This window comes from Sphaeramia orbicularis, chromosome 4 (genome assembly GCF_902148855.1).
Source record: "Sphaeramia orbicularis chromosome 4, fSphaOr1.1, whole genome shotgun sequence".
Lineage (NCBI taxonomy): Eukaryota > Metazoa > Chordata > Actinopteri > Kurtiformes > Apogonidae > Sphaeramia > Sphaeramia orbicularis.
In genome coordinates, this window is record NC_043960.1 from 52044825 (window position 1) to 52061789 (window position 16965).

Consider the following 16965-nt stretch of genomic DNA (forward strand, 5'->3'; position numbering starts at 1 on the left):
GCAAGATGGAGGTAAACACAGCAAGAGTGCAGCAGTGTGATGAAAGAAACACACAAATGTATGTATTTTCTTTGTAAAACATTTAATCATTTGATTGTCCATTTAATGCCATTTCAATGAGGTATAGATTGCATTTCTGCGGTTTATAGTTGATAGCCGCAAAAAGATGACCAAAGTCCATGGGTCAGAGACTGTTACAGCTACTAATGGTATGAGAAATACTTACAGAAACAAAGTTTTCGTATCTGGTAATAGCGGAATTGATGACTGCTGATGACTTAACAGGTCTGGAAGGGTTGTCCCATTTCATAGGGGAATGTTTCAATCCCTTATCCTTGCAGCTCCATTTCAAGGGGTAGTGCCAAGGGGTAGGGGTAAGGGGGAGGGATAAGGGGTGAAGTGGCATTGGGCCAAAGACTTGACAGCCCATTGGCTTCAGGAATTAACCAATAACCAAGATGAGAGACAGAATTATTCTCATCTAGTCAAAAGACAATGCTGACACCCACATGCTGAAATAGTTATAGCCAGTTGATAATATTCAGTTTTACTGTATAAACATGGAAGGATTTGCCCCCTGTTCATTTTTAACTGTTCTCTCAGTCTCTTCACACTAGAAAGTTTTATAGGTTTGTACATCTGTTCAAAGTGGTGGCTTAGCTTTTCTGTCTTTGTACTTCCTATGTTTATTCTGAAGAAATGATGCTGTAATGGATTAACTACTTCAGAAATAGTCTGTTAGTTATAGTCAGGTGCTATACAATGCTTGGGTTTACTCAATTTGAATGCATTTTTCACAGCCACTGAACTTTAAACATCTGTAAAGATTTCTCAAGAGGACTTGTAATAGTAAAATAACAGTTTCCTACTTAGCATGGATTACTTTAGCCTGTCTTTGCAGTTCTAACTCATGTATTTGGTTTAACCTCAGGGGAACAGAAACACGGTTCACACCTCTTTTTGTCGTCTGTATCTTTCATCAGTTGGACTAAATCAACTCCTGCCTGCAGCAAATTTGCAAAACTTGTTCTGCCTGTAGCATTTTTCTCCATCCAGCGTGGCTCCTTCGCCGGCCGCTGTAGCTGTGACGAAACAGCTGCTCACCGCAAATTGCATGGGTTGTAAAACAATGTTGCAACACACTGGATTCCGGCTGGTGGCTTCAACATATGCTCTGTGTACCTGTCTGCACTCAAGAGGATATGACTGAAGCAGAGTGGAATGACCCACTCACAATGCCCCCCCCCGCCCGGACTGTTCAATGACTCCACAGCTAAATCATTTACAGGGTTCAAATGACTCTGTTCAGACTGCTGTACAGTATTTATGCCACTCCTACTTTTAAAGGACATGACAACATTAAATAGATTTGTTTTATGGGACTGCAGGAATGACAATACCAGCTGACAAGTGAGACTGGAAGGTGTTTACAGCTGGTCTTTTTTACTTTGTGGTAATGATTCAAATGCACATTTTAGGAAAGAGATGATTTGTGTAGTCTTTATTAATGAATGAATTAATTGTCAAACCTTAAGCACAATAACCTACGTAGAGACTATGGTGTTTTTATATATATATATATATATATGTTGTATATATATATATATATATATATAGATAGATAGATAGATAGATTTTTTTAATCATTCGGCTACAAGTAAAGTTTGCACAAAATTCTGATAATTTGCTATGAAACAAAGGGCAGAATAGAATAAAACACTTCTAAATCACTTTTATCAATGTAGTGGTTGTTTCAATCGTTTGAGAAGCTTGTGGACATAGTGGCAGTTTGTTTTTACAAGTACAGTTTTAAGAACATAAAGGCTCGACAGTTTGAGGGTATCTGCCTTCCTCCCAGTTTAGGCAGAATGTCAGCCATATGTTACACACTAAAACTTACAGATTCCCTCTTTCAGATGAAGTCTAATAAATGTATTTTGGCTTACACTTCTTTGATAACTCAAACCCTAACTTAACTCTCTTTGAAATAAAAATAACTCAACAAAAATTGCAATGCAGATGTTAATGTGGTGTTGAGCCACAGCTAAAAAAAGGCATTCAGAGGATTATGTGAGGTTCTTATCAGATGACGTGCACTGCAGGTTAAAGCTGATGAAGTACTGCTGCTCAAGAGGAACCACTTCAGGATGATTTCCTCCACTCATGCTGATTAATGGCTGACCTTCTGTTTTCACTCAGGAACACTTTTCAGGTGAAAAGATTTAACAACAAAAACAGCTCCTCAATTGTACAAACACACTTGCATCAGTAATAATCATCACATTTATGTTGGTGTAAGGAATCAATGAATTCTGGATGTCCCATATGCCCCCCCCCCCCCCCCACCCCCCCCAAAAAAAAAAAAATAAAATAAATAAAAAATAAATAAATATGCTTAATCTTATTTAAGCCTTATTTTGGCAGACATGCATGACAGACATGCAGTAGGCTGTAAGAATTTACAATGGTAAAAGAAACATGTGACAGGATAAGTTTACATGTATCGGTAAGACTGAAGCACTAATACAATCCTGTCTTAAAAATAGACTTGGATGATTAAAAGGAGATAAAACCATCAAAACTGGAATGATTTAAAATCAAAATAGATTTTTCAAATGTGTGCTGCCTGTTTTGCAGGCATTTCTTATTTTTTGTGAAAACATTGCTTTACAATCATCATGTTAATGTTATTCAATTTCTGACTGGGATAGTGTGATATAACATTTTATACTGCGTGACAACAGAAAAATGTTATGCTCTATCATTTGGATTTGTAATTTGCACAAAAAAAAAAAAAAAAAAAAAATGTATATATATATATATATATATATATACACACACACACACACACACACACACAGGTCCTTTGGATACTTCATGTTCTTGTGTGTTCGTGTAATGACAAATGCATATAACAGTTGAGTTATTTTAAACAGATCAGTTAATGTATTGGCAGATAGTCCTTCACTGTAATGGAAAAGTGTGTGTACTGAGGCAGATGGTTTGGCTTTCTCATCCATGTCTGATGCTGATGTTGTGTGCTGTGCCTAAGGTTTTTTCATTCTTCTCTTAAAAGAAACAGAAACTACAAGATGTTCCTTTTCAAATCAACCTGTGTATTGGGCTTCTACTGTTTAAACCTAACCCAAACTCTAATCCTAGTTTAGGATTAAGGTTCCCACAAAAGAATGGATATTATAAGATTAATTTAAGTCAACATTAACAGCATTTCAACCATAAACCCACAGCAACTGTTATACCTCTTGACCGCTTTTACACAATCTCTACTTGCACTCATGACTTAAACACAATCAATGTTTTAACAGTGGAATGAAAAGCTCTAAGACAAGAACTGACTCAGGATGTAAATAAAGTTGAGAGATTCACTGTCCATTTTGAACACTGTGCATGATAATGAATCCTGCATGTCCTCAGCAAGTCCTAGTAGAGCTATCGTGACTGCTGTCTGCCACCCTGGCTTTCATTCCCAAAAAACGTGCACTGTAAACTGTGTGGTGCAGCAGCCTTTTTTTCTACAACTGTGCTGTAATTATGCATTCTTGAAAAGCCAATTAAATTTCACAGATGTACAGAAATGCTGTCTTTTTTGGTTTACTTATAATTTCAACAGCTGCAGAAACAGATGGAAAACAGTACACAGGATATGGTGTCGTATAAATATCCTCTGTGCCAGAGGGGCAGGCATGTGTAGAGAGGCCCAGTTTCACATATTGACTCAGCAGCAACAGGAACAGCAGTAGAAAAAAAACAAAAAACAAAACCTGCATCCAGACTGTGTTGAATGACATAGTAAAGGGATTGGTTTATATTTACATGATAGGCATCAAATATGACTTTACCCCACACAAACCAGTCACACTAGATACAAAAGGTGCAACCCCAGTTCTGTAAAAGTTGGGATATTATGTCTAATGCAAACAACAGAATCCATTGTTGAGCAACTTATTGAGAAAATGTACCATTTTAAGAATAAAATAATGTCATTTAGAATTTGATGGCAGTGAAACATCTCCAAAAAGTTGAGACAGGACCACATTTACCACTGTGTAGCATTCCTCTTGTTTTAGCATCAGTTCGTAATTGTCTGGGACTGAGGAGACCAGCTTCTAGAGTTCTGTTAGAGGAACGTTGTTCCATTCTGGTCTGATAAAGGATTGTAACTCCTCAACAGTCCTGCGTCATCTTTGTTGGTTATTCCATTTAATGATGTGCCGAGTGTTTTCAACTGGTTAAAGGTCTAGACTATGTTCAATAGCCATGCTATTGTAATAGATGCACAATGCAGATTAGCATTATCTTGCTGAAATATGAAAGGCCTTCCCTGAAGAAAACATAATTTAGATGGGAGCACATGCTGCTCTAATACATGTGTATACCTCAGTAGGCACTAATGCACCCCCATACCATCAGAGATTCAGGTTTCTGAACTTGGAGCAAACAGCTGTTTGATGATGTTTGATGATTTCTAAACAAAAAACAAAAACAATTCTTATTTTGATTCAACACACCCCAAAACACTTTTCCACATGGCCTCGGTTCATTTTAAATGAGCTTTAGCTCAGAGAAGATAGTAGGGTTTCTTGAACAAGCAGTGGTGTAGTGGTCCCTGTGGGTATACTCTCAATTTTTGCCTTTTTTAAGTAGTTCTGAAAAACTCCCTGTTCTAGAGACAGTGACATGTAAGACTACTCTATTTAGTTTACCCAAAAATCCCTCAGTAGTATTTGCTCACTACTATAAAATTATCATAACTTGATCAGGAGCAGTTTGTAGGTTTTACTGATCACACAAGCAGCTGCATGTATGTAAATGTATTCAACATGAGGCAAACATAGGATAACGTTAGCCTTTCATAAGGTTAGTCTTTCATGACGTTAGCCTGCTCTCACAGTTTAACGACAAAATCTCCTCTCCTCTAAATGTGCAGTCATATGGCCAGTAGTTTAAAACAGTGATTCATTCTGAAACCACCTTAAAACTTAACTCAGAGTTATGTATTCCATCAAAGTAGGTTCTCTTGATATGTGTCACTCATTTGAAAGACGTTTATTCTGCCTTTCTTGTTTGCATTTCCAATAATCGCACATCTTTCAACAAGACATGCAGTGACCTGTCAATCAACTGGGGTGGCACTGGCACCTGAGGTGTCCAGTCAGGTTCGAGAGGTGGCCAGCGCTAGTTAGCAATATTTTCCTCAGCATAACCCGCCCTACTTTGCCTCTGATTGGCTCATCAGTCCTCATGCCTAAAGTTAACCAATCTAATCAGTGAAGGCAGTGAGTACTAGCCAATTAGATGCAGAGTAAGGCGGGTCATGGCTTCACCATCCAAGGGGAAAAAATGGGCAATTTGGCTAAGATGTTACTGAATGGTGCGCATCAAGGGGGAATTAGAAGTGTTCTTTGCATAATAGAGCTTTAATCCACATTAAGGTCCTGTACAGACTTTCTACGTGATCTTAAAAAATTCTTATTTTTAGATATATGCCTGATCGTAGACCGCCATTTAAAATGAGATTATCAACACCAAAATAGGTTATTTCCAAATGCTATTTCCATCTTCCCTGGTCGGGTCAGACAAGACTGGACTGATTTACGGCAGACTTATGTCACTATGACAACACCACACTGACTGGCAGAGTTTAGTAGTGAGAAGTAAGATGAACCAGTGAAGAGTAAGATCTGTCTTTTTTCCCAAAGAAAGGAATTTCTTGGATTTCTTTAGTTGTAATGGTGGACACTGGAACTGGAACTGGACTGGCAGAAAGAAAAAGAAAACTAAATGGGAGCATGATAGAGCACAGACTAAAACACCGGTAAACCTCTGCTTTGAACCGATGGATAGAACTAAGGGAGTTAAAGGAATGAAAATAGACCTGGAGTAGTCCCTCTTCCTTCTCCACAGGTATAGAATACTTGTGTTCTTTATGCATATGCATTGGAACATTGTCGTTGACTATAGTGTCTGTTGGTAGCTCAGTCAAACACTTAGTAAACGCTTCTGTGTTAGCCGCATGGCTAGCTCTGTGACGGGGCTAATCTGTTTTATTTGGAGCATTGTTTCAGTCCCAAACTAAGGGCTTTGAAAGGTGAGACTGAACTGGTTCTGTATGGAGTTGAATGTTCATACCAGGGCCTGGATACTCAACTATCCTTCAGGAACAAGACAATTCTCCCAGTAGAATACTGTGAATGCAGAAGGCTGAAGCAGCTAGCGCTGAACTGCTAATGCACAATAAGGAAGATGAAGAAGGACTGACGTCATTTATGAAAATGACTGAATACTTTGTGGAAAAGCTAGCGCAAATGTATATTATTGGGACATGTCTTAAACACCGGTCTGTAACACTTTGGAGCTCCGGAGTAAAACAGACATAGAAGCAGGAGTCAGGCTTTCAAAGTTTGGTTTCATTTTTTTTTTCACCCCAGTTTCTAAACTACGCTACAAACGGACTGTATGAAGTTTGCTTATTGTCTCCTTTCAAACATCACTTTGCACCTGCAAGTTACTGTCTTGAAAAAGGAAATGCAGAGTTGTAAAGAGGATCAGTCATTAGCTTCAAATCAAATGCACACCTTGGCCAGAGTTATGCCCTTACGACAGTAGGCGCTAGTGCTCATGGGAAGCGGAGTCTTTGTCCCTTCAAAACACCACTGATTCCAGCCAAAGGTGTCACTGCAATCCACTTTAAATGAATTCTCTGTACAGGACCTTTAACTTACATCTCTGAAATGATTTCTTGAAGTTTTCCTGAGCTCATGTATTACAGAATTGTGGTTGGTTTTCAATAAAGTGTTGTCTGAGGTCTCAAAGATCATTAGAATCCAGTATTGTTTGGCTTGTCCCTAGTAAACAGAGATTTAATTTAATCATATTTTATTATTGTAGAACAGTGGTTCCGAACCTTTTTTTTGGCTCGTGACCCCATTTTAACATCACAACTTTCTAGTGACCCCAGACATTCAAAATGGAGACTTTTTTTTGTTCTAAAATTAATTTGTTTTTGATCATGTCATAGTGTGCTATACTATGTTGCAAATAAACATTAATTTTAGATGACATTTAGTCAATATAATGTATATTATTATGGACGGAGGCAGAAAAGCCAGGTGTAGATTACTGCACAAAGTGAGAATTTAATTTTCCTTGGTCAGGATATGTACAGTCAGTCCAGTTTGTATTTACAAGGCTGATAATTAATACTGAACAAACAATAACTCAAACTATGAATTATGAAAGAATTGCAGCATCTGAAACTGACCACAATGAACATTTGTGTCAGGATCTGTGCCTGTGTGACTCTCAGCTCCTCCCTTTTGGTCATGCCTGTGTGACCCTCAGCTCCTCCTTATCATTATCATCATCAGACTCACCTGCTGGCGCTGCGTGGCTGCAGCCAATTATCTTTAGCCTATTTAAGGCTTTGGTTTGCAGCCATGCAGCGCTGGTCCATTTCTCCTCACTCCTTTTCACAGGCCGGACATTTATCCATATTCATCCACGGACTCTGATTCAGGTTTTGTATGTTGTTTTTTTTCTATGGACTTTGCTTTAGTTTTTGTGTTAGGTTTTTTGTTGTCTGGTTTTCATTTTTTTTGTTAAATAAACTTTTATTTTTTTCTCTTCAGTACTGTGCACTTGAGTCCTCTCTTTTCCCCCCGTTGTGACAATTTGACAGATAAACAGTACCACAGTGCTTCAGTGTCAGCTTCACAGTTTGTCATGTCTTCTATGGATTGTTATTGTCTCTCACAACTCACTATATTTTTTATTAGTAAGTTTTTATTTTTATCAATTACTGGAAATTCCAGGCGACGCTATTTGAATTCCAGGCCACCCCATGTTAAGTCATGACCCCAAGGTTGAAAAACACAGTTATAGATGATAAGACATTCAAAGGTTTCACAATTTTGCAAGGATTATTCTAAAATCATTTCACAATTGACATTTTTCACAGACTGATAGACCTCTGTCCAGCTGGACTGAAAGATGCTGTTTCTCTCCAGTTTTTTTTTTTTTTTTTTTTTTCAGCACTTCTTACTTTTCTGCCCTTTTGTTGCCACCATCCCAACTTTATGGAGATGTGTGATTACCATCAAATTCTTAATTACTTTATTTCTTCTTTAAGATTCATTCTTCAAATATTAAATCCTTTAATCATGAGCTATAGGTACTCTTTAAATGCATCTCGTGAACAGTGATGCATTTTATTGGTTTGAGCGGAGATAAATAAACAGGCAACAAAGTGACACTTTTTTGATGAATCAATTCAAATATGAATCTACTAAAAGCCCTTATGTAAAACTAAGGCTTTGTCCATTGTATCCAGTTTTATTGTTAATGCACTTAACTTCTGTTACATTTACACTTGGTATCTACACTACTACCACACATTTGAAGCCCCCAGGCTGTGTTTTGTGTTTTTTGATGGTGTATTGTGGACTGTTGAGATGTGGCGGAGGTTTCTTGTTGATGCTGAGTGTCAGGGGTGGTTAAGGTGAGATGAAGCACGTTATGAACAAGTGCATGATCACACTGTGATTGTAGAGCCTCTCCTGCTGATTGGACAATTAGGGACAAAGGAGAGGAAGGGGTGCTTATGGATGGTTATGTTAAGAAGTGACCCCCTCCCCACCACCATCTACACACACACACACACACACACACGCACACACAGGTTTGGTCAGTCAGTCAGTCAGTGAGTCAGTCAGCTCAGAGTGTCCACCAACAGCAGAGGAAGACCCCATGGCTCTACAGACAGCAGCATCCCTTTACCTCTGCTTCCTGCTGGTAAGTTAGGCATTTACTGCCATAAAAAAGCATAACTGACTGCTTTCTTCTGGAGAGGAAACAACACATATTTGAAGTTTGATCTCTTCCTCCATTGCACTGTTATGTCACACTGACATTCCTACCAGTATATACAGATAGTAAATGCTAAAAAATGAAGTTCATAATATTCCCATTAGGTTTATTTTCTGAGGAGCTGCTTTGCTTTTGTTGTCTTGTCAGAAACACTTGTTCCTGGCTGCATGTCATCCTGTGTGGGCTTGTGTTGTTTCAGTGTTCTGCTGCTGCGTTACTCTATCATTTGACTACCTCTGCATTCTGCAATCAAGCTCTTTTTTCAAATGTGACACATGTATTTTTCATACACTCACATAACCAGCCTTGACTCACTGATAAAACTCCTTAAACATGTTACAGAATTGTTACACACAGACACATAAAAAAGGTTTCCTTGCTTGCAGGGGGTACATTGCTGGCACGATCTGGACAACACTGAGTACGACTGTTGGCCAATCAACAGTCCAAATGATTACAACATGATTAGCTGTGGAGGTAGGTTTGTGTGAGTCTGTCTGGATCTGTGTTTATGTGTGTAGAGTGTGATATTAGAATTAGTAAAAAAAAAAAAAAAGTTGTTAGATTTTCTGTGTATGTGATATAAATAAACTGAGACTGTTTCCTGCACATATGAATAAATAGGATTGGTTCTGCAAACATGAGGTGACACAGTGGTGCAGTGGATAGCACTGCCACTTCACAGCAAGAAGGTCCATGATTTGATTCCAACTGGGGACCTTTCTGTGTGGAGTTTGCATGTTCTCCCCATGTTTGCATGGGTTCTCTCTAGGTACTCCGGCTAGTGGTGTGTGATACTGCATATTTTGGTATCAATCCGATAACAAGTAAATTCAGGGCCAGTATCACTGATATCGATACTGATACCGATACGTTTCAATAATAAAGGTGGATGAATAATCGAATTGCTAAATCTCAATTAACTTTCATGGCCTTTAAGTGTTTTGAGATGTTTCCTTTTTTATTATTAAATAGTTAAAACCCAGGACAGTAAATAAAGTAAAATAGTAAAAGTAAATAGAAAATACTTTATTATCAAAAATGTTTTTTTTTTTTCAGAAACAATAGAATAGTAACAAAACAGTTTTTCCCCATACATTGTCATGTCTGGAATTTTTTTTCTTAAATTAACAAAGTGCACAAAATGATCACCGGAAAAAAAATTTAAACAAAAATTTTTTTCAAGTAGTGTTTGGAAGCTGCAATACAAAAATTAAATCAAAATTATCTGTACCTTATAGCCGTTTTATAAATTATTCAGCTAGCTGTTGTCTCATTTTCGGCCTGAAAATAAAATATAACAACATGGCACTGCTCTTCCATGCCATTCTTCTGCTCCATGTCTCAGTTTGTGCATGTGTTGTGCATGTGCTGGTGAGCGGGTGCACCTGAACCTGCAGCTTGCTTGTTTGCTTTGCACTGCTGAGTCACGTGACAGCACAACATCGAAACACACAAGGAGGGAGGAGAAGCAAAGTGTGCCTTCTATGCACTAAGAGAGAAGCAGTGAGTCTGGCGACCTGGCTGTCTCCTCTTTGACAAAACCACTGCAATGAGTACAAGAGAAAAACTGAAACTAAAGTATCAATCTCACCACGCTAGTATCGATCTGATATGGATACGGACTTGGTATCGATACTATCGATATTTGGATTGATCCACTCCGGCTTCCTCCCACCATCCAAAGACATGCACTGATAGGTTAATTGGTCAACCTAAAAATTGCACATAGTTGTAAATGTGATAGTGATTGGTTGTTCGCCCTGTGATGAACTGGTGACATGTCGAGGGTGAACCCCACCTTCACCCATAAGTACCTGGGATAGGCTCCAGTACCCCCTGTGACTCTTGTGAGGATAAAGCGAGTTCAGAAGATGAATGAATGAATGAATATGCAAATGTGCTGACAGTCCTCTGCAGTAAGGTGTGTGTTTGCTCAGGTCTAGAAATGGCCTGGGTTCAGCGTCCACCCGAGAAAGTCACCGACGGGGAGGAGTTCAACGTCTCCTACACAGTGACGGCGTCAGATTCCTTCTATGAATACGCAGTCAGGAACAAGATTTTCCAGTTCAGGTTTGTGTCTTACATAAACACTTGGAATCCAAATGCCTGCCATGCCCACAGTATGTGGAAACATAAACACAAGTACATCTGAATGAAGTTATCAGTTGATCAGTATTTGTAACAGACTCATGAAAAGTTTCTCAGACTGCAGTGTCAAGGGGCAGTATCTGCTGTTTTGTTTTGTTTCACCAAACCTGCTGCTACTGGTTTTCAAGTGTAGAGTGCAGATTGTTCTGTTTTTTGGGTTGTTTTTTTAAAATAACCTCTCAGCACAGGTATAAGTATGTCCAATTTTCCAGTTTTCAAAAACAAAAAACAACTAACAATAAAAACACCTTAAACTTAAAAAAAAAAAAAAAAGGAGAAAAGTACCCCCTCACCCCACACCCACCACTGGTCCACATTCACTTAATTATGAGTGTTATAGCTATTCTAGTCTGTTGTGTTTTCTATAGATGTTTTATCAAAATAAGAGAGGAAAGGCTTCCACGTAATGCAACATTTTTCGGTTGATCCTCTAAGAAAAAATTTTATCTTTTCCAGTTTCAAGAAAGACATTACGGCTGTTGTCCAGGCATGTTCTGCTGGAGGTTTAGTTGACTTCCAAAGAAGGAGGATACATCTACAGGCAATCAAAGAAGCAAATGCTAACACATTTAGTTACTGTGTGGTGAACTTGGGATAATTCAGGGAGACTCCAAAGATCTCTGAGATTATCTTTGACTGCTCACATATTACTGGTTGGTTAGGGTTGGCAAAACAGCCCGATAGAAATAATAATAGAAATAAATAAATATGATAGAATAGAAGTCTAACCATTGAAACGCCAGAATGGATATTAAAACTTGAAAACATGTTTGCAAGTTGTGCTTAATATGAGCAATGAATCCACAACTATCTATGCCTAATATTTTTAAGTTGGCATCTTGTGCAAGTGGTATCAGTCTTGAAATACAGAAATGATCTCCATATTATCTTGGGATAACCTTCATTCTAGTTTTATAACTTAAATCTCTAGCTCAGTAATAATAGGAAAATCTAATCAAGACAAAATTACAGTGTTGCATAAAAGGTTGGAATAATGTTGTTATTAGACACATTCCTCTTTTTCCCTATTTATACACATCAGTGATCTCCTTTGTACAGTGGCCCAGAGGTGCAACAGGCCAAAAAATTATCCACTGTAAGGAAAAAAAGAGAACAGCCCAAAAAATAATCCACTAGCCTAAAAAGTTATCCACCATAGGAAAAAAAAAGAGAACAGCCCAAAAAAATTATCTACTTGCCCAAAAAATTATCCACTATAAGAAAAAAAAGAGAACAGTCCCAAAAAATTCTCCACTATAAGAAAAAAGAGAACAGCCCAAAAAATTATCCACTAGCCCAAAAAATTATCCACTATTAGGAAAAAAAAGAACAGCCCCAAAAAATTATCTACTAGCCCAAAAAAATATCCACTATAAGAAAAAAAAAACATCATCCACCTGTTCACTTAAGGGGGTGCTGTTTACCCAAAAGGTCTCTTGCTTTAAAATTAAGGTCACCAGAAAAAATAATAGCATAGGGTGAAATTTTTTAAGGCTTTCAGCTAATGTGGCTAATGCTAAGGAAGTAACCCACTGGAAGTGAGGTCGGTGCGCTAAAAAATAAAGTTATTTTAATATATGTGTGTGTGTGTGTGTGTGTGTGTATATATATATATATATATATATATATATATAGAGAGAGAGAGAGAGAGAGAGAGAGAGAGAGAGAGAGAGAGAGAGAGAGAGAGAGAGAGAGAGAGAGAGAGAGAGAGAGAGAGAGAGAGAGAGAGAGAGAGAGAGAGAGAGAGAGAGAGAGAGAGAGAGAAATATTTGAGGAACACTTGCGCAAGTTTCAGGAAGCGTGTGAAGGCAGTTATTGAGAAAGAAGGAGGACACATAGAATAAAAACATTTTCTATTATGTCAATTTTCTTGTGGCAAATAAATTCTCATGACTTTCAATAAACTAATTGGTCATACACTGTCTTTCAATCCCTGCCTCAAAATATTGTAAATTTTGCTTCCCCACCCTATATATATGTATATATATATATATATATATATATATATATATATATATATATATATATATATATATATATATATATATATATAGAGAGAGAGAGAGAGAGAGAGAGAGAGAGAGAGAGAGAGAGAGAGAGAGAGAGAGAGAGTTTGCAAAGCGGTTAAATGATTAAATAAGGTTCCGGTGTCTTAGGCCTGGGTGGTAAATGGTTAGGCTATGGTTGGGGTTAGTTTTCAGTGGTAAATGGCCCTTGTAATCGGGGAGCCAAAGTCTCAAAAATGGGTTGAACCTGACATGGTCTGCCATACTTTTTATTTGTGTTTTTTTTGTTAATTTTGATCCTAAGGACCAATAATTGGAGGGTCTGCTCTGCTGCGAAAAAAAATTGTGGCCTTATTAGTGTATGTACCCCTCATTTTTTGATATACAATTTTGAAAAATGAAAATTTTCCTTCAGTCCTCAGTGGGCTGGGGAAGCTGTCAATAAATGCATTCCAGATGCAAAAAACACATATGGTGACAACCTTCAATGAAAAAATAATTCTTAAAACACATTTCTGCATGATTTTGGCTCGATTTAATGCAAAAAAAATTAGGCGTTTTCTCACTTTTTTCCAATATTTTCAACTTTACTTCATTGGCAATCAAGTATTCCCCCAAGTTATGACATCAGCCAATATGCCATTCTTTTCACCAAACAATATACTCATTCCACAGAAAAAATTATAAAAATCCAACCAAAATCAATGGATCTGTGATGATTTCTCTACTAGTTAGCAATACAGGCCCAGAACCTCAATAAAATGTTACTCCCTAAACAGGTAAATAGCATCAATAATGACAATGGAGGAGTTCAAGTTCAACAATTTTATTACAAAGTTAACTGCTTAACAATTGCTTAACAATTAGGCCCACTTTTAACCTCTTGGGTTCATCACTCGCATATCTGTACAAGGCAAGGGTTAAATTGTGTGGCTTCAGTAAATGTTTATGAGGTGCTATTCAGCTCTTGTATATATTACTTGGTTATCTATGATCCCTGACGTTCACGGATCAATTTCAACACCCTGCTTCTATAACAGTGGGAATTTTTTTGTTTTTTTTTCATTCATTCATTCATTCATTCATTCATTTTCTGAACCCGCTTTATCCTCCCTAGGGTCACGGGGGTCGCTTGGAGCCTATCCCAGCTACATAGGGGCGAAGGCAGGGTACACCCTGGACAAGTCGCCAGTTGTTTTTTTTTGTTTTAGTTAAGATTTTATTGAGGAAGAAGGGCAAAAAATAGACACAGGTGTTGTAACTGACCATAAAACAATGGAATCACTTTACAATAATGGTTAATGTGATTGATTTGACTGATTGAATGTTAGTGCCCTGTTCATGGTCAGTCCAGGTGAAATCTCTGGAGGCCTCCATCTCTGATTTGCTTCATACTTTCATAAAATGTTATTAGTCCTAGTAAACACCATATAAAACTTTAGCCATGTAACTGATAACTTATTAGTTCCTGTTATTTTGTTATTGCACTATATAAACGATAGATAAAAAAAAAGACGCTAAGTTAATAAATCATTACTTTTCAACTACTCTGACAGTTGAAAAGTAATGATAGATGCATGACATTTTCAGGAGGAGCTCAAAGGTACAAGATATCTTCAACTTCTATAAAAGAACGTCCACAGTTACATATTTGCCAAGACTATAACAGTGTTATTAATTTCATGACATTCTGGTGTTTTTTTTTGTTTGTTTGTTTTTTTTAATCATTTCTGTTTTGTTTGGAATGTTGACTGGAATAACTGATTAAGCATCAGTAAAATAATCAATAAAATAATTGACATACCTGAGATTGGAACATTTGTTTAGTTACTATTACGACAATTATGGCAATTGTACCTAATGTAGACAGACACTATATTCAAATTAATTCAAATTAAAATTATCTACATTTAATAGAATAGAATAGAATAGAATAGAATAGAATAGAATAGAATAGAATAGAATAGAATAGAATAGAAATATTAACAAACACCAGTGCTACAGAAAAAAGAATAGGGCAAATATAAAATTTCAAAAACTAAAAATAGAAGAAAATATAATATATAATATATAATAAAATATAATAAAAATGTAGAATTTAACAAAGTAACATAAGAATAAAGCTTAGTAGAATAAAAAATAAAACTGGATAAAATATGGATAGACACAATTTACAGTATTAACAATATGTGACAGTATGTGACAGTATGTATATCTATGAACAATATTAACAGTATGTATTACCATGAATAACACTGTGTGTGTGTGTGTGTGTGTGTGTGTGTGTATATGTATATACACAGTATGTATCTCTATTAAAAGTATTAACAATATGCATTTCCTATAAAAACAGTATGTATATCTATGTAAAACAGTATGTATACCTACGTCTATATAAAAATAGTGCATTTATTTTTTATAAATATTGAATAAATATTACGTTTTTATCACAGGACAGAAGATTATTGCACGGTTATACTTTAATTCACATGTGTAGGATCTGTGTCACAGCAACAACACAAATAAATTTTTTTCTGTAATTATAAATAAATTTAGGCACTTGGGGGTTAAAATTATGGTGTTTCTGGTAAATATATATGCCCTGATGTGCTTTCTTACAGATAGTATCAACCTGGTGGCCAAAGCACAGATCACAAACCTAATCAGTCAACCTGAGTTCTAATTCACTAGGATGATGGTTTTTCATGACCCTGCAGCTGGTAAATATCTGCAGACCAAAAGGATCAGGGTTCAGGCTGTTATCTGGTAAAATATGAGCGGCTTGTTATGGATACTACAACCTCTGGCCTGAAACATGACACTGGCTTTAACTGGTTCATAAGGGACTCAAAGACTTCATAAATAATTGTACATTCACAGCATTAGTGTGTATTACTATTACTATTAGTCTTTTAAATGTTCTGTTATGTTTCTCCAGTTTCACCGGTTCTTTTATTTCTGCCTCCACCTGTCATTATAGCAGTCAACTTTTATTTCCTAAGCTACTGCTGTTGCTTTTGTAAATCTGGGCTGTGGGTGTTTTTTTGTTGTTTTTTTTTTTATCAATGACTGACATTTTTTATCAATGATAGACCTCAAGTGATTTCTCAGAGTTATGTTGAAATTGAAAAGATGCCAGGGCCATGATTTTTAATAATGTGGACATTAATAACCATGTTAAATATCCAGTATGTCTTTCGGAATTTTGAGAGTAGCTTAAAATTCTATTGAGGTTCTGGGCCTGTATTGCCAACTAGTAGAGAAATCATCACAGATCCATTGATTTTGGTTGGATTTTTATAATTTTTTCTGTGGAATGAGTATATTGTTTGGTGAAAAGAATGGCATATTGGCTGATGTCATAACTTGGGGGAATACTTGATTGCCAATGAAGTAAAGTTGAAAATATTGGAAAAAAGTGAGAAAACGCCTAATTTTTTTTTGCATTAAATCGAGCCAAAATCATGCAGAAATGTGTTTTAAGAATTATTTTTTCATTGAAGGTTGTCACCATATGTGTTTTTTGCATCTGGAATGCATTTATTGACAGCTTCCCCAGCCCACTGAGGACTGAAGGAAATTTTCATTTTTCAAAATTTTATATTAAAAAATGAGGGGTACATACACTAATAAGGCCACAATTTTTTTCCGCGATATTTCCAGCAGAGCAGACCCTCCAATTATTGGTCCTTAGGATCAAAATTAACAAAAAAAAACACAAATAAAAAGTATGGCAGACCATGTCAGGTTCAACCCATTTTTGAGACTTTGGCTCCCTGGCTATTTTGGCTGCTGACTCCGTCGGTGGCGGATCTGGTGGAGCCGCATTGTCTCTCAGCACCTATAATGTAAAATAGACACAAACAGAGTGAATATTTTTTTCAAATAATTTTTCAGGTAAGCCCATAGCCGCCTGTGAGTA

General features: G+C 36.8%; 1 protein-coding gene across 1 annotated transcript in view; it reads left to right on the forward strand.

The window, feature by feature from the left end:
* The first annotated feature begins 8766 nt into the window (after positions 1-8766).
* The window catches only part of LOC115417605 (atrial natriuretic peptide receptor 2-like), a 34879-nt gene continuing 26680 nt past the window's right edge, over positions 8767-16965 (forward strand). Inside the window, exons 1-3 of the mRNA XM_030131619.1 lie at positions 8767-8811; positions 9273-9363; positions 10827-10965. Of these exons, the coding sequence (XP_029987479.1) occupies positions 8767-8811; positions 9273-9363; positions 10827-10965 (275 nt within the window). The remainder of the gene's footprint in view (positions 8812-9272; positions 9364-10826; positions 10966-16965) is intronic.